The 18,646-nt window shown below is 37.3% G+C and overlaps 3 protein-coding genes across 3 annotated transcripts; 2 read left to right on the forward strand and 1 right to left on the reverse strand.

Annotated features, from left to right (window-relative positions):
* Positions 1-3,882: 3,882 nt before the first annotated feature.
* Positions 3,883-9,149, forward strand: cplx4a (complexin 4a). Its single transcript, XM_078272179.1, has 3 exons — positions 3,883-4,046; positions 6,217-6,304; positions 8,922-9,149. The coding sequence occupies exons 1-3, from the start codon at positions 3,883-3,885 to the stop codon at positions 9,147-9,149; spliced, it is 480 nt and encodes a 159-aa protein (XP_078128305.1).
* A 3,571-nt stretch (positions 9,150-12,720) lies between these two features.
* On the forward strand, positions 12,721-14,882 carry rx3 (retinal homeobox gene 3). The gene is made up of 3 exons (XM_078272046.1): positions 12,721-12,979; positions 13,324-13,559; positions 14,436-14,882. The coding sequence occupies exons 1-3, from the start codon at positions 12,721-12,723 to the stop codon at positions 14,880-14,882; spliced, it is 942 nt and encodes a 313-aa protein (XP_078128172.1).
* A 2,050-nt stretch (positions 14,883-16,932) lies between these two features.
* On the reverse strand, positions 16,933-18,428 carry grp (gastrin-releasing peptide). The gene is made up of 3 exons (XM_078271579.1): positions 18,086-18,428; positions 17,294-17,520; positions 16,933-17,207 (listed from the first exon to the last, which is right to left on the reverse strand). The coding sequence occupies exons 1-3, from the start codon at positions 18,237-18,239 to the stop codon at positions 17,154-17,156; spliced, it is 435 nt and encodes a 144-aa protein (XP_078127705.1). The 5' UTR covers positions 18,240-18,428; the 3' UTR covers positions 16,933-17,153.
* Positions 18,429-18,646: the final 218 nt, after the last annotated feature.

Below are 18,646 nucleotides of genomic sequence, written 5' to 3' on the forward strand. Positions count from 1 at the left end.
CATAGTATAGTATGTCATACAAAGTCAGTATAGTATGTCATTAAAAATGTCATAATATAGTTTCTCATAAAATGTCTAAAAAGTCATATTATACTATGTTTTAAAAATGTAAAAAAGTCTTAGTATGTCATTAAAAAGTCAAAAAATCATGGTATAGTACATCATTAAAAAAATGTCAGTGTCAAATGAAAGTAATAGTAAATATGTCATAAAAATGTCTTTGAAGTCATAGTATGTCATAAAAAGGCCATAGTGTAGTATGTCATAGAAAAGTCATAATAAAGTAAGTTTAGTATTTCATAAAAAATCATGATATAGCATGTTATTAAAATGTCGTAAAAAGTCATAGTATAGTTGTCACGCTTGGACAAGCAAAAGACGGAGACAAACAGACAAAATCAGGCTGATGTGGTCAAACAATTTAATAAATAAAAGGCTACAAAACAGGCAGGAACATCTAGTAGCTTACAAAACCTCCAAACATCAAGGTTGACGAACTGACAATGAGACAGGGGAACAAATATACAATGCTAAATAAAAACAGGTGGAATAAATCAGGGCAGAGTAGGCAATTGAAAACACACAAGGCAGGAAGTACAACCTTCAAAATAAAACAGGAAACAAAAACCTAGTATCATGACAATACTTAAGCCATAAAAAATCATAGTACACTATGCCTATAAACAATTTCATAATGGTACACTATAGGATGCCATTTACAGTATTCATGTAAATTATGCTTTTATTCAAAGTGACTGACAAAAAGTGCATTCAACCAGAGCCGGTCTACGGAGAGCCTTTTCACTCCCTATTTAGCCACATTGTACAGAATTTGATTGCAGTTCCACTAGAGTTTCACTGGGGGTGATCGCAGGCGAGTGCAAAATGAATGGGACTCTATGGAGCTAGACGGCTAAATTTGTCTCTTTCGCCTGATTGCCGTTGACAAATCTCAGATTTGATTGTAGTTTTTGCAAGTTCAACATGGATTATAGGTTGATAGTTGAATGAACGAGTACATTTGTCCTTTCGATTTCTTACAGGTTGAGTCTTTGTTGCCCATAACACGCTAGCATTCTGCTAATGAATGCTGATTGGTCAGTGAAGGACTGATTATGACCAGAGATCCCACTCGAATATTTCGGCGTGGTCTTTAAAACATTAGCAAACCTCTTTCTAGCACGTGTATTAAAAGGGAGAGCCTAACCTGTCAGCTGTGTTGTTAAAGCAGTATCTCTGGCTGTACGATGTGTATGACGTCATTGACATTTTAAAAGGCTTTTTAGAACAAAAAAAGCCACCCAGTATGTATATTCTTAGCCTCCCCTTTCGAATGCAACATTCAAATTACCAAACAAAAAAATATATCCTGAGAAAAGTGGATTTTGAGGGGTATAGCTCCATAGAGTCCCATTCATTTTGCACTCATCTGCGATCACCCCCAGTGGAACTCTGGTGGAACTGCAACCAGTTCAGAAGCCAGAACTACCGCGAGAGTGGAACTTCTCCCCTTATTAGAAATTCTCTGATTCAACCATCAAGATACCACCCACAAATAGCAAGAATCATGGAAGTACATACAATGCCTCAAATAAGAGTAGACTTTACAAAAACCAAAGTCATTAAAAGTCATATTACAATATGCCATGAACAATTTAATAATAATATACTATAGAATGCCATTTACATTATTAATTTAGCTGATGCTGTTATCTAAAGTGACTGTCAATTAGTGCAGTTATTTTCAATTTGCAAATTCATCAAATAAGTAAAACCTGTTTCAATTGCTACATTTCAGAAACAAAAGAGAGACGGGTTTTTTTTCTCTGTATATCTGTTCATGGGCCAAGATGCAGTCTGAACAGGTGAGTCTTCATTTTGCGATAGAAGATGTGTAGGGTTTCTGCTGTCCTGATGAGGGAACTCCTTCCACCATTGTGGAGCCAGGACAGCAAACGCTCCGGATTTTGTTGAGCGGTAGCTGTGCCCCCTCATATAAAAAAGACGCCATAAAAACGTCATAGTATAGTATGTCAATAAATTTATTAAAAAGTCCTAGTATAGTAGGTCGAAAGTCCTTGTATTGTATGTCGAAAAAAATTAGAGTAATAAAGTATATTATGTCATACAAATGTCAAAAAGTAATGGTATAGTATGTCTTAAAAAATTCAAAAGTTGTAGTATTGTAAGTCCTAAAAAAGGCATAGAATAGTGTGTCATAAAAATATCAAAAAAAGTCATAGCATAGTAAGTCATGCAATTGTCATAGTATAGTATGTAATTAAAAAGTCATGGTATTGTATGTCATAAAAATGTCTAAAAAGTTTTATTATAGTATTTTGTAAAAAATGTCAACAAATCTAAAAGTAAGAGTATAGTATGTAATAAAAAGTCATAGTATAGTTTGTCATAATAAATTAAAAAAGTAATAGTTTAGTAAGTAATAAAAATGTCATAGTATAGTATGTCATTAAAAATGTCATATAATATGTCATAAAAAGTCATAGTACAGTATGTCATTAAAAATGTATATCAGTCTTCAGTGTGCGATAAAAGATGTGTAGGGTTTCTGCTGTCCTGATGTGGGAGCTCCTTCCACCATTGAGCCAGGGCAGCAAACACTCCGGATATTGTTGAGCGGTAGCTGGGCCCCCCTCATAAAAAAAGTGATAGTATAGTATGTAATTAAAAAAGTCATAAAAACGTCATAGTATAGTATGTCGTAGAAGCTGTCATAAAAATGTCATAGTATATTTCAGAGACGTTTCACTAACAACCACAAATGATAACATAACACCAACCTCAAGGTGGTGCTAGAGAAAATGTTAGGGGAACATCAAAGTCATTAGCATTCACTAAGGCACAATGATTATGTATAGAAAAACCATCCACTTACAGGTGTTTATTTAATAATGCTTATCACTGTTAAAGAGGATGACAGGTGGCAAACAAAATGATAGACCACTAAGCCCAAGGGTAGAAGATGCAACATGTAACCACAACATCCAGTTTAAAATCTCTGGATGATTGTCATCTCTCTTTCACAGTTCCCCCATTACCTGTTGCTGCTTGACTGTACTATTAAATAAATTAAAATTCTTAAAAAAACAACTACATACATTTACATGTTTCATGGCTAAAGATAGTGGTCGCATATCACTATCATTAGTCATATTTGGTGGTGCTCAAGAATATTGGGGTATTCTACAAGTCCTTCACCAAAGCTTGCAGATAGTGATGAAGTGAAGTGAAATGAGAGCTGTCTCCTCCCCGTCTCTCATCCTCGTGTCAATCATCCTCCCATTGAACAATAGCACGGCATGAACGTTGGCCCCAGTGGGGGATAAACAAGACTGTAATCCCGCTCCTCTCTCTCTCTACTCTGCCTGGTCTCAGCAGTATAAGCTGCACACGGGCCAGTCAGTACTTTACTAATATGATTAAGCACTAGTGGATATGCATATGTGTGGTCCCAAACTGAGGACAGCCATCTCCAAAACCATTTTAATGATGAACGCTACATCTAGTTCTTCCAAAGAATGCACAAAGTGTCAAAATGAATAAAGAGAAACGTCTACAAAGATCTGCATGACTTAAAAATAGAGAGAAAACAGGCCATCTGCCTCTTAGCATAGTAGAGCAGGGGGGATTAAATTCAGATTATGGCCGTTGTGTGTGTGTTAGTGTACGTGTGTGTTTGTGTCTGTTGCTTGTCGTCAGTGTGTCCTTGGCTGCATAGACTAGCAGCAGGTTAGCTAGAGAGCTACCACTGGATTTGACAGTTATAGGAAGTCGAACCGGAGGGCGCCATAAGAGGAGCAGCATCACTTTCACCTACAAAAGATTTTGTCACCCTCGCAGAGTGAACAGTCACAACTTGAGATGGCTTTCTTGATCAAGAGCATGATTGGGAACCCCCTGTCAGGGATCGGTCTGGGTGGTGGAGGTGACAAAGAAGAGGAGGCCGCCCCCACAGATCCAGCCAAAGCAGCAGGGATGACACGCGAGGAGTATGAAGAGTACCAAAAACAGGTGGTGGAGGAGAAGTAAGTAGTTAACAGTGCTCCATTTGAAATCGATGCCATTGGCCTATGGGAAACAGTATGGCTGCAGAATGTACAATCTGACCTTGACAAGTTGTTTTCTACTTCCCTCCACTGTTTTCTTTCCCCTCGTATGCGCCACCATATTCTTTTTAACCTAACCCAAATGTAAACACTCATATATTTATTGTATTCATGATCTCAAATGAGCAAGCTGTGTTTTTGGGGGATGCATCTGTTGCTACAGTGGATCTTTTCTACACAATAACGCACTGAGGCCCATGGTCATGCCTGGATCAATAATCTCCCATAATCTGTCATCTACAGTATTTCTGCATCAAGAACAGTTATGGGTAACATTTTGAGGGGCTTTCGACTTTAGAAAACAACAGAGTAAGCAATTGTAAAAAAGCTGTTTTATTCGCAGCTCGAAAACATGGACTCAAGGGCAGAAAATATTAGAATATTTAAACGGAAACACTAAAATTCTATGATTAACGAGGTTCTGTAGTGGTGCAGCAAAGGGAAGCAATCCAAATCCTGCAAAATTATACTTATTTATCTATTTATTTGGATCTCAATATGATGTAAATTCCATCATCAAAGGACAGTTAGTTTTCTAACAGTGTTTTTTTTTTTTTTTTAAAGCATTTTATTGTCATTCTTTTTTTATTTCCTGTTGAATATATTTTTATTTATTTATTTATTTTGACAGACATTTAAAACTGTACAGTAATATGAGCAGCAGGTTTTGTGCGCCACCATGTACGGATGTACACTTAACAGCAATGTGATTAATCCACCCTAAATTCAATTTTTGAGAAAATTTGGACTAATATTTTCTTTTAAAATTTGGACTATTGTGATACAGAGTAGATTTTGTAGCATCACGCAGATCCTGTATTACATAACAGGATTAATCCAGCCTCTCCACTCTTATGTTTGGGAAATTAATTTGTTTTAAAGTAGACATGACAACATTCTCCATACTTGTAGATGTCTATGATGAATTCACATCACTCACAGCGACAAATCCTGATACACACAAACGTTTAATGGAAATTAAAAGAACATGAACATTCTTTCTTCAAAACTTTACAAATATCTTTCTAATCTGTCTGGCCAGAACGAGCATTGTAACAAATGTAGAGTTTGTTTTCCTCAGTCCACTGTGTTGTTGCTTGTGACAGTTCAAGTTGTAGCATCTTGGCTTGAGTTCAAATCTTCTTGACTCAGTCTGGCCTAATAATCCCATGTTTAATTGGCTGAGGGAGAGTACGTGAGTCTCGCCTTGAAAATACAGAATACGCAGGTAATCAACAAAAGAAACTATTATTAGTATTATTATTATCTCTCAGGCTTAATATATTGCTAACACATATGTCACAACACACTTCATTCACAGCATAGTTTATGTTTTGTATCTAAAGGAAGTAAACAATGAGTAAATTACAGTACATTCATTACATTACTAAATCAAATACATTAGGATGCATTTTAGATTTCAGATTTAAGTAATAGGATATATTTTCTGCAAAAAACCTAAACAAAATTTACAAAAGTAAAAGTGTCAATTGTTTTTCATCAGATAGTATAACAAGACACTTAATAGACTGCAACATCCAATGCACCTGCAAATGTCATAATTCCTATACAGTTGTCTGTTGACAGACAGACAGACAGATAGATAGATAGATAGATAGATAGATAGATAGATAGATAGATAGATAGATAGATAGATAGATAGATAGATAGATAGATAGATAGATAGATCGACAGATAGACAGATCGACAGATAGATCAAAATCAGCAGACATGATGTCCTGCTTTAATAATCCGGGTTACTGGAGGATGTTGTGTTGAGCTAATCTGTCTCTCTGTTGTGTATCTAATTGGGCCAATGTATACATATGTACACATCCAAAACAAACTGAGCCATCAGATGAAAATCAGAAGAAAATCAAAATGCTAAAAGATCTCTAATGCTGCTCTTGAGCCATTGATACACTGCTAACAACACAAGGCCATACAATTCCACCTTGCTGGTATTTTCTTGATACTTTCCCCTTTTGCATTTTCCAGAAAATAGATTAAAATAAATAACATTCTTACTTTGAATCAACCTGGGATGTTGTAGATATATATCATTTTTTATTATTTTTTTTTATTTCAGGATGGAAAGAGATGCAGATTTCTTACACAAGAAGGCAGAGAGGGCAACACTCAGGGTGTGCCTCAGAGAAAAATACAGGCTGCCAAAGGTAAGTGTTTTTATCCCTTCAGCTCTAGTGTAACTCATATTTTCATAACAGATATTGTCATTTATAATATACATTAGTAAACTCTTCTCAATAGGAACACAAAACACTATTTAAATATTTAATAAATTGCAACACACTATACTGTAGGACATTTTTTGTGAAGCATTTGTCAGCAATTATAGCTTCTCCCATGAAGACATATTTTATTTTATTTTATATTATTACAACTGTATTTTACTTTATTGTCATTATCTGTTTATACAGCAGCATCCACTAATGGATGCCAACAGGAGTAGACAAATACATTAATAAACACTTTTATACGCTTACAACTACATATAGTGAGTTATAAACCATTTATTAAATGTTTATATACTGCTTATGAATGCTAAATAAGGGTGTTAAATTAAAGTGTTACCAATTGCTTCAAATCGACACCTATGAGGTAGTATCTGTATCTATTAAAAAAAAAAGAAATCTGATTATATACTTCCTTTCTCAGTCTTTTATTTAGGGCTGGCAATTATAACCAACTGTGGTTATTGAATGGCTTTACCGTCCAATGGTTGGTAGAAAAAGCAGGATTTGATGACTGAGCTAGGTGTCCTGCAAATAGTTGCTTCATGAATGAGGTTTTCTTTATCTAACAGCAGCACTTGGCAGCCTCAGCTTTGACGACAGGAGGTGGAAGCCATGCCAGTAGATTAGTGAGAAAGACGTTCAACCAGAGAGACGTTAGCCTATGTGTCCCATATTGCACCTTGAGTCTTACAAAGCCAAATGCAGCTGAGCTGGTGTCCCAGGCTCATTAGGGAGCACGGGGCAGTGTGAACTAGATTTAAGAAAGAAGAACATCTACTGTAGTGGATGTAAACCAACCAACTGCACGATTTTAAAGGGCTGTTAAAGAAAAATAAACTATAATGGAAGGAGCAAATAAGGTATGTGGGGATTTTATTTAAGCCTTCTAAGGATAAATAGCAGTAGAGTGTCTTCTAATCCTATAAATTAATCTAGAGGTTAAAACTTGCTTGTAATGAATGGTGTTTTTATGGCAAAAGAGCAAAAATCTATTTCTAATACAGCTTTTCTAAAACCATGTTTTTTATTCATCTGAATGCAGTGATGACCTCGGCTGCTGGAGGCATCGCTTATAGTGTAAAGCAACAGACAATCTATTATTTAGTTTCCTGGTTTAAACAATGGGTGCATTTATTTTCACTGTTTGTCTTATTTATTGAAATCACACATATATGAGCATATGAGGACAATGGCAGGAGGCTATACATATAAATCTAATTATTTCCCCTCAATGATGTTTACATTGCATGCCAGCTTGAAAAAGAACCAATGACAACGTGTCTTTATTAGAACTGAAATATGCATTTTAAATGGATTTCTTATCAATAATAAGACACCTTAAGGGATCCTGTTCTGTTGATTATTTTCTTTTAACAGGTAGGAGGTTGAGAACACATGTACTTGCTATCAAGAGTTAGAAAAAATAAGTATATATATATATATATATATATATATATATATATATTTATTTATTTTTTTTTTTTAAATGGTACTAATGTATAAACAGGAAGTTGGTGCTGTTAGTTTAATGGAATTAGAGTCTCGTGCTGCGCTATAGAAGATATTTTTAGACTATCGTTGGGATTCGGAGAGGAAAGGCTAAAGCAGGACTGAGCTAATCCTACAGATTGAAGTTTAAAGTAGTCCCAGTACATTGCCTATTGCATGACTATTCCAGATATTATGTGATTACATTGAGTTTGTTGAAAAAGGCTTTGAATTTAACATTTCAATGATGCAAAATGCACATGAAGTAAACTCAAAGGAGACTTGAGTCTGCTTCGTAACAATGTAGAAAACACAGCCAGCAGCAGAATATCCTCGACGGCAGAATGTGGATTAAGACAGATCCTAGAGTTCCATCTATTTTTGTTTCCTAGTTTGCCTGATTGCTTGCTTATAATTAGAATGCACAGGCAGACCAATGGAACCTTAAAGTTTGTATGTGTTACATTAGAATTAAAGTAAAATTAAACGACAATGTAATTATTAAAAAAGCAGTCAGCAGATTAGGATAACATATAGTTCATTTTATACTGTATGTCCTCTGATAAACTGTGGTCGATACATGCAATGTTTGTCAGATCTGAGTGTTAAAGGTCGAAGATAAACTGTATGCTTTAGAATTCAGGTTGGCAGACAGCATGTTAATCCATTAACAAGCCATTAAGTCAGCATTTAGATCCTTTATCCTGCAAATAATAGTGCAATATACAGTCTTTGTTATTATCAGAGAAAACAAAAGAAAAAACAAAACAAAGAAAATTTAATTACATACTACCTTTTACAAGCCTCTAAAAAAGATGATTTTGTGACCTTTTTCATTTCAAGATTTTAAAATTAACAAATATATTTGGATAACACAGAGAGGAAAACTTTGGGGCTACAATTGCATACCAAATAAGGACCACTGTGCTACTTTATAGGTGACAAAACAGACATCCTTGTCCTCAGTATCAATAATCACACTGAATGTGAAATCAGTCATATGTCTGTATTTCTGACCGTGTCTTCTCCCTGATGTTGTCCTCTGCAGAGCGAGCAGGATGAGAACATGATTGAGATAGCCGGGGACGACGTGGACGTGCCCGAGGAGCTGCTCAAGATGGTGGACGAGGACGCCACGGAGGAGGAGGGCAAGGACTCCATCATGGGCCAGTTTCAAAACTTGCAGAACATGGACATGGACCAGCTGAAGGAGAAGGCCTCGGCCACCGTCACCGAGCTGAAGAGCAAAGCAGAGGAGAAGTGCTCCGTCATGTGAACAGCCAGAGGGGGGGGGGGGGTCGTCTGTATTTGAATGATGGAGAAGAAAAAGAGGAAGAGGAGAACACAAGAAAATTAATTTCTGGGAATCTGCAGACTGAGCTGTGTTAATAAGTCTGTGATTCAGCTACAACCGCCTACAAAGTATTCAGTTTTGTTATAAGCACTAAAAAGGCAAATCATCTCTGCAATAAAAAAGTTGTGTTATATCATTACTGCTACAATTCTGCATCTATAGGTTAACCCTGTTAGCTTGTAAGTGAATGGGTAGTAATTTACAACTTATCATTGCAATAACCGCAAAATACTTTAAACTACAACCACGGTGCCCCATCTCTCCCCTATAACCTTTTTAGATTTAGATATAAATTATGTAGAAAAGTGATTTTCCCAGGCAGGTATTCCTTTTTACATCATTCACAGTCCACAATGCATTTCAAAATGATGATTATTTGTGATATAATGTTTGTTGTAAAATGAGAGTTAAGCTAATTCCATGACTCGCTTATAAAAACTAAACAATTTAAGTTAAAAATTCAAACCTGTGTGAGTGTTTCTGCTTTCCTTTTGGTTTGTTGGTTATTCTAGATTTTTTTGTATGTGGTGTTTGAATTAATTATGACATTTAGATTTTTTTTTTTTCTTTCGGTGTTATTACAAAGCAGACCATCTTCAAACGTCTTGACATGTTGATTTATTTTGAATTTCTCCTCATTTGAATTGTAATAAAAGCTGTCCAGCCTGAAGGATTTGCAGAGACATTTGCAGATTTGCACAGATCATAAGTTTAAAATACTGAATGATTTATTCCAGACAAATGAAAACAATGTAGCCTGCATAAATACAGATGAAACACATGGAGGTACTTGTAAATGTATTGTTCAAATAAAGATGTATATTGAATACAGTACGTGAAATATGTCTGTTTGTTTGTGAAGCTAGGTGCTGGAAAACTTCTTTCACATCAACAGTCATATGAAGCTTTTCCACGAATACAAATGTTCAAAGCTCATGTCTTTACTAAGCTCCAAGTGTCAGCCACTTATTGTTTATTTAAACTATCAAGGATCCCGATTTTTGTTATGCTTATTAACTGTAATGTTGCTGTATGGGGCTTTATGCTTGTCATTTCAAATCCTCAGTGGCTTTTAAAAAGGTCAGAGATTATGTTATACAACCATTAGACATTTAAGATTAAGCAACTTCAATGAATCCAATCTACCTGAAATAGGGCTAATGCAGTGAATAAAGAAATAGGTCTTAATTTAATTGGGCATTATCCAAACACTTGTTAGGGATGATTAGGCAGAATCCTCAACATTTACAGTTTCACATGAACCCAAGTTTAAACGGCTGTGGACTTGTGAAGTCTGGAGATTACCATCTAATAGGATCAGCAGAGCCAAGGTTGTCAGCCTGTCTCTCTCTCTCTCTCTCTCTCTCTCTCTCTCTCTCTCTCTCTGACAGATATGAGAGTGGCATCAATCTTCTTATCTAACTCTCAGCAAGGAAACAAATAAGCGTAGTGTCCAAACTGTTGAACTATTCCTTTAAAGGTCCAGTGTGTAACGTGTTTAGTTGTTCATTATCAAAATCTGTGTTGCCCTTTCACAAACTTGTCCTTTTTCATGAATATTTACCACTACCATCAATTCCAAGTATTCCTTTTGGCTTGAAATTTTACATTTGCATTCGCATGAACTGGGGTAGACGCTCCATATTCATGCGCCATCTTGCAATACGTTAGCCGGTAAGGGACATACAGGACATAGTGCTCCGCCTTTCGCGTTTTCGCTGTCACATGATAAACTCACAGGTTCTGCTAATGCTGCTAATGGGTATCGTAGCTTCCCGGCCCCGGCAAGTTTGAAGAAGGAAACATGGAGGACCACACGTATTCAAAATCCAAATTTCAGGAACAGGAGTCTTCTTCTTCGCCCAGAAAAAGAAAAAGGATATTGAAAAGAGCAAGTGACGGGCTTTTTGAAGTGTGAAGGCTACCGTAGCTGTAATACATACTTTGAACTGCGTGGTGCGAGAGGGTTGATTGCGATATACGATCTCAACGCTAGATAGGAGAAATTCCTACACATTGGACCTTTAAAGCTTCTATCTTTTATTTGGAATGATCATAGTGGACATACAGTTGGTCAGAACCATGATCTATCTCAGATTTGGAAACGTTGTTTGGACTGATGAACAATGACTTTTGAATTAAATTTGAGCGGAGAACATTTTAATCATTTTGCCACAAATAAGTCTAAGAAACCTGCAAGACATTTTCTGTCTACACCGTGTCTTCTATATTGCTTTTGTGAACACTGGAGGTTCTTATGCAGAAGCATGCAACTTTCAAGGCTAACCGGCAGCTGAGCATTGAGGTTATGAGACTCTTGAGTGAGATGCTTAGTTTTTTCCACATTTTAACAATAAAATCAAATCAGTTCAAACTCAATGAAACTTATTAGCATGCTCTGTATGTCGTCAGAGCTCCTCACATGCAAACACAAGAAAACACAATTATTTTACTGTATAAATAAACTTTTGCATGTGCTCAAGTCACAATTTTTTGCTGTTAATTAAAAACCGTGCTTAGTTAGCACCTCTCTCCCTCTGACCCCCATCCCCTCTCATGCAAACAAAGGATAAGGTCACCTTTTGTAATTAGGAAAAGCTAAATAGTTTTAAGGGTTTTAACTCTTTTGAGTAACATAATGTAATCCCCTTAAGTAGGATTACCACACTGCTGTCAATCTTTGTTTGCTGTTAAGTGGTTATAGCCCAAAATTGTTATTGTTTGGGCATTGTTACCCTCTTTGACTCAACACCGATAAGAAACTGGTTAAAGAAACTCCTCATTGTTTCAGTCTGATTTATGAATCATTCATTGTATTGATTTTTAATGAGCCTATAAAAGTATGTAAGTCTCTTTTATTCAACATGTGTCAGGAGGTGCAGGAGGTGTAAAGGATTTGTCCTTTATGTCAATAAAACACGTTTCTTCGAATAAATGAAATATCTTGACGCTTTGATTAAATATTAAGCTGCCATCTTGCAATCCCTGTCCTGACCAGAAATCATGTAATTATGATTTTGTTGTACCTTAATCTGTGGGCCCTAATCTTCCTCTTTTTTCACAGACTGACATGGACATGACATCTGGAGGAGTGGAAAGATGGTTTTAAGATTTATGTAAGTAGGTTTAGAGCCAGCATTGACTGATGCACTTGAGATGGGGAGGAGTTATAAGGGAGGGTGTGCGCCTGGTGCCTGTTTGGGCGCACAGCTATACCCCTAAATTTAGGGCCAAATCCAACAGGACGTCCCCTCTCTGACGTGCAGCGTGGGTGCCGCGTGAGGAGGGGGTCTTACAGCAGGCACTACTTTAAAACCCCCTCTGAAGATGCTCAATATCCACTGAGCAAGACGGACTTACTGCTGTGCGTCTTGTGCGCAAGTTTTCCAATCGGTTCTGCTTTGAAACTTACAACTTTACCAGACACAAAGAGCAGCGATACGTTAAGAAGAAGTTGCGTTATTTTGACCATCTTTTTTTACTTTATCGACCAATGTGGCTTCTTGGATCAACTTCCCAAGTGATGATGATGATGGATGAGCGCCTGTCTCCTTCCGCACGCTCCGTGCAGAACCAGGGGGACAACCCGTCCACGGTCCACAGCATAGAGGCGATACTGGGATTTAAAGAGGACACCATCTTCCACAAATCAGCCTGCTACAGCATGACAGAGAAGGTCCTGGTCAAAGATGCTGAGCGGAATGTAATCATGACCCCACTGAAGAAAAGTCATTCCTCAGAAAGTTTTGACAGTACGTGTTTTTTCAGCATCAACTCAATTGAAGTGCCAAAATATATTTACAACATGCCATGTAGCCTATCTGTAGTCTTTAAGTTTCTACATTTTTAAACATTTAACATAACATGTTTACTTTTTTCAGACGTTCTTGAGTTATGTGTCATTTTCTTCATAGTGCGCAAACACTCAGCAGATTATAAAAAGCCTCAAAAAACAACAAATTATCTTTTTTAAAATCACAAAAAAAAAAAATCGTTTTATCCTAAATGATAAGAATTTGATTTTAGGACGCATATTTAAACAAAACTTGAAATGTTCAGGCTTTTTCTCCCGGTACTCACGCTCCTTTCCCCGCAGGTGTGGGTTGTGCCAGCGGCGCCGCTGAAGCCTCGGCCTGCCCGGAATCACCGGACGGAGACGGAAAACTGTCCGATGATGAAAACCCCAAGAAGAAACACCGTCGGAACCGTACAACATTCACCACCTTCCAGCTTCACGAGCTGGAGAGAGCGTTTGAAAAGTCCCATTACCCGGACGTGTACAGCAGGGAGGAGCTGGCGCTAAAGGTCAACCTGCCGGAGGTCCGAGTGCAGGTATGTCCCCAAACACAACAGCTTTCATCGCTTTTTATTCCACTGTGCGCGCATATATTTGACCTGGAGGCCTGCAGGCAGTAATGATGGCTGCATAACAAAAATGGGCCACAAATGTGTGGCCATATCTGCATTATCTCCTAACATTTGTAATATTTTAAATAAATAAAACAATAGAAGAAAAACAAAGAATATTTCCCTAATGACATCTTTATAGATTTAATGTTTACATTAAAGCTTTATTTTTGGGTATCTAACATTATTATATCAACTTTAAGAGATACATTAGAAATTTAGAGCAACAATTTGTAGGATAACTTATAAGTTTCATTTGCTCACAATCATTTCGTGTGTAGGGATATTTCACTTGCTATGGGATCATAAATATAAAACTGATAGAAATCACATTGTTCGGATCAGTGCATGTTTTACATTTGGAGGAACTGCAAAAGCTATTTTATTTATTTTGGCTGAATTCTAATTGATGTCAGTTATTGCTTTTATCAGAGATTCAATATTGAAAGAAACTGCAAAAGTGGAAGTTCAATGAATTTCTTAAAATATGTTTGTACAATCACTAATTATTGATTACAGCATTATGATTTAATGCCAAGTACTTCCTTTAATAGCTGAAATCATCACTTATATTTCACATTGTCAACCTCCACATTTATTAATATTTGAATACTTCCACACAATAGGTTAGTAGAGGTAGGTAACAATAGGTTATATAATAGCAATAGTTTTTTTTAAGCCGTTGATTGTTTTTAGCTTTAAAAACTTGTTTGCCCCCCCTCTCTCCTATCTATTATGTGTATCAGTTGCCTGAATAAAGTTGTCTTGAGTTTAATTGAATTTACCCCCCTTTCTTTCCAGGTGTGGTTTCAAAACCGGCGGGCCAAGTGGCGTCGGCAGGAGAAGCTGGAGGTGAACTCCATCAAGCTCCAGGACACCTCCTCCTCCTTGCTGTCCTTCAGCTGCTCTCCCAGCAGCTCCCTGGGCTCTGGTCTGCAGCTGGACCCCTGGCTCTCCACCCCCATCACCACCTCCACCTCCCTGCAGTCCCTCCCGGGCTTCATCACAGGCTCACAGGGCCTCCCGGGCACTTACGCCCCTTCTCCTCCCCCTTCCATGCCCTCTGCCTTGTCGGCCTCCTTCCTCACCTCCCCAGCCCTGGGACAGAACCCCCACCTGCCCCATATGGGCTCCATGTGCCTTCCGCCCCCGGCCTACCACTGCTCAGCTGATCCAAGGAACTCCAGTATAGCCTCACTGAGGATGAAGGCCAAGGAACACATTCAGTCTATTGGGAAGACGTGGTGATGCTGAGTGGAGGTTCAAAACGGACATCAAAACCCAGAATGCATCATGCTGCATATTTTGAAAAACTGACTACATCCTCATGCTGACGGGATTGTTATTTTGGAAGAGTGGCATCTTCAGTTGACATCTAGGATTCGAGACATCCTACTTATAAGGGTAACACTTTACTTCTCTCTGTTTAGCAAGTTGTATTAATACATGGTTTATAACACACTATAATAAAGTTGTAAGCAGATATAAGTGTTTATTAATGTATTTATCCTCATGGGCACCCATAAGTGGAGGCTGAAGTATTAACAGATATTGAATGACACAGTTGTAATAGTATAAAATATGGTTTCATAGGAGAATTATTGTACATTAATATGAACTTAAAATAGCCTTAGCTGCTTACAACTACATGATAATGTGTTATAAACAATTTATTAAATGTTTTTATACTGCTGATAAATGCTAAATAAGGAGACGTAATGTAAAGTGGTACCCTTACAGGCAACTAACTGAAAGTCTGTGACACTGACTGTGAAATTCCTGTAAAATATGAAATCTAATGAACACTGATTATTTACACTGGTTTTTCTTCTGCTTTGTCTTCTCTGCATGCTGTGTTTACTGTAAAGTTTTACATTCATTCAGCCCCATCTCATTCGTATCCAGTGTTATGATGCCAATATAACAAGTCCATTAGTACCCATCAGTATTTATTCTACTTTTGTAATTGGAGCTCTCCTCATTTGGACTTTTTGATCTTCATCATGAAAAGATTTAACGAATGTGAATACTTTCTCTACACAATAAACTTTATATTGTAAAATTTATAAACAAAATTGTGGCTAATCATGTTTTCCCTGACGTGTCACATTTGAGACATGAAGATTTGTCGGAACATGTCTGACAGGATGAAAAATATGTGTGTGTACATCAGGAACGACTGTGATGGAAAAGAAATAATACAGCAGAATAGTTGACCTGTAGTTGATAGTATGACCTGTAGTTGATCTGCCAATATCACATTGTCAAAAATGTTTAAAGTATTCTTAATCATGCTGCAGCGTGGAAGTACATGGAAGCTCAGCACACACTAATTGTGGAAAATATTGAATACAGCACCCCTTAGTGGTGGATTCCATTCCAATTATCAGGTTGGGAAAAATAAGCAAGAAAATGTAAATTTAACACTAAATGCAAAGCTAGTGAGGAAGGGAAGCCAGTTGACATTTTCAGCTGTTTCATTCTGATATATCATACTGAAGTGAGATTGCAAATGCTGACTAAAACACAAATAGGGCCACACATTATACTGTAAACACAATTTTGGATTAAATAAAATCCATTTAACTTCTTTATGGTATCAAGTTTCACACCACCGTAACATTTAATTTAATGACAAGAATGGAGGGTGTGACAAAGAAGCAGCTTAAACTCCCCGACCACTTCCTCCCTCTGTTTTTACACAGTTTGTCAACCCACTTATTTCCTCCTCATTAACTCCTGAAAACTTTATCCCATTCGCTCCTGGGATTAGACTCATAATGACGGGGTGAAAGTGGCTTGTACCTCTATTGTTCGCCAATCATCCGCGACAAATGAGGAAAGAGCACAGAAGAGAACACTTTCCTTTGGCTTTAAGAAAAAAGATGTGTAACCAAACTGTTTCAATTAGCATTTTCTATTGTCTGCAACCCCTGAGGGCTAATAATAGCCCCTGTCCTCCTTTATCATGCTGTCCTAAATACACATGGGGTGTGTTGCTGTTTGTTCTGGGGAAAGCATCAAAACTCACAGAATGGACCACAAACTGTTTTTGTCATCTGTAATTATAATGATGAGAACTCTTCATGCTTCACCCTGTTGGTAAGTTACTTAAAATGTAATAACAGAAGCTCTCAACATGGATGTTGTGCGCAATCTGGTGGTAAAAACTGGTTACTGTACAGGTGGAGTAAGCTTTATGAGCTTTATATATTTTCAAACAAAAACTGAATGTGTTAAAAAAAATAAAAGGCCACTTGTGGTGTGCAAAGCATGATTAGACATCCACAATGCAGTTATCACAATGTTAAATTTATTCAGCATCTCAATGCATTCAACATAACCTTATCCTGTCAGTCTGTAATCAAACTCCTGCATGATGCACATATTAGAAATATTAAATTACTGATTAAATAAACTTATATTGGCTTTCCAGCGTATTCTTACAGCAGAAAAAATATACAGTGTGAATATGTGATTACAGCACATGTTTAGTAGATAATGATGACTGTCTTGCATTCAGGTGGATTCACTGTCTCGCAGTTTCAAAGCCAGAAGAAGCAGGTTGGACATCTATAATGGAGAAATAACTGTAAGGATAACATCTTATTTCCAAAAATGGTAACATTTGAAGAATCACTGTCAACCCACAAACTAACCTCTCTGAGATATTTGTCTCTGTCCTCTTCTCTCCAGCCGCTCTGCAGCCAAAGCAGCCGGTCTGCAGTCTGTGGCGTTGTCTGTTCCTGGTTCTTTTGTTGCATCAGTGCCTCCATCAGTCGCTCTGTGACCCCAGCTGTTTCTAAGGGTGTGAGGTAGTCACTGTCATGGTTTGTCTCCTGCAGTTCAGGTAGGCTCTCAATGCTCTTCTTTCCCATCAAGTGACCTGGGGAGTCGGAAGTAACAGGATGCATTAACTGTTCTGGAATAAATGTCATGGTCTAACATTTGGTTCAAACAACTGCCATGATAATCTGTAATTAAACTGTCAATAAAAATCCTCACTTTCGCAACATTGGAAGCCTGGATCAAACACATTGTATTCATTATTTCTCTCCCATGAAACATTTTTCTTATCTAAAAGAGGTATGATTAATTACTTTAATGTAATTCAATTTACTGAAATTGATTTATTTTGTGAGCCTGTCTATTACATGAACAAGGTAAGGTATGAGTTATTAGAGCTGACACAGAGATGAGACATGCAGGCACATCGCTGCATTAGTCCAATTAATAAATAGGCTAAATTAACATTATGGTTATTAGTTGTATTTGTTGGCATGCATATCAAGGAGTTCTAAGTTAGCTTCAAATATTTTATTATATGATTTGCTCTAAATATTATCGCCAAATATGGTGCACATTCACCAAATAAATCAAGCAAATACAGTATTACGTCTAAAAATATATCATTTTTGATTATTCTTTTTAAAATATGAAGTTGATCTTACCTACTGCCCAGTGGTTGCCCCGTGGATACATTTTACCAACGACAGCTGCAGGACTCTCTGAGCAGTACAACACACACGGTATTGTAGCCAGAATAATAAAAAGTGGCCACACCGGTCTGCAAGTCCATAAAAAGCACAAGCACACTCCGCCCATGTTATCAGAGAAAAGGTCAGATCTAAATACCGGTATTTGAATCCTAAATTGAAGTTATTCAGCTTGATCTTACTTTAGAAAACCTCCACCATAGTCGATATTTTGTTGTGTGAGCCGACGTCGCAGTGGGGTAAATGTGCTCCAGCTGCAGACTTGTTGAAGTTACACTCCCCGATGCCTTTGATAGAAATGACTAATGATGAAAGTTAAATGCCCCCTCCTGATACAAGCTGCACGTCAGCGGGTGTTTTTTTTTAAAAGTGCCACGGTGGTGAAAAAGTCGTGATGACAATTGATTAACTATAGCATGTAATTATGAGGCTATTGTCGCCATTGTTTGTTCAGAGATTGCTGGTGATTGTGGGAGAGGTCAACGTCATTTCACTATGATGGATGGGACTTCTGAG

The sequence above is a fragment of the Sander vitreus genome, chromosome 16, assembly GCF_031162955.1.
Source record: "Sander vitreus isolate 19-12246 chromosome 16, sanVit1, whole genome shotgun sequence".
NCBI lineage: Eukaryota > Metazoa > Chordata > Actinopteri > Perciformes > Percidae > Sander > Sander vitreus.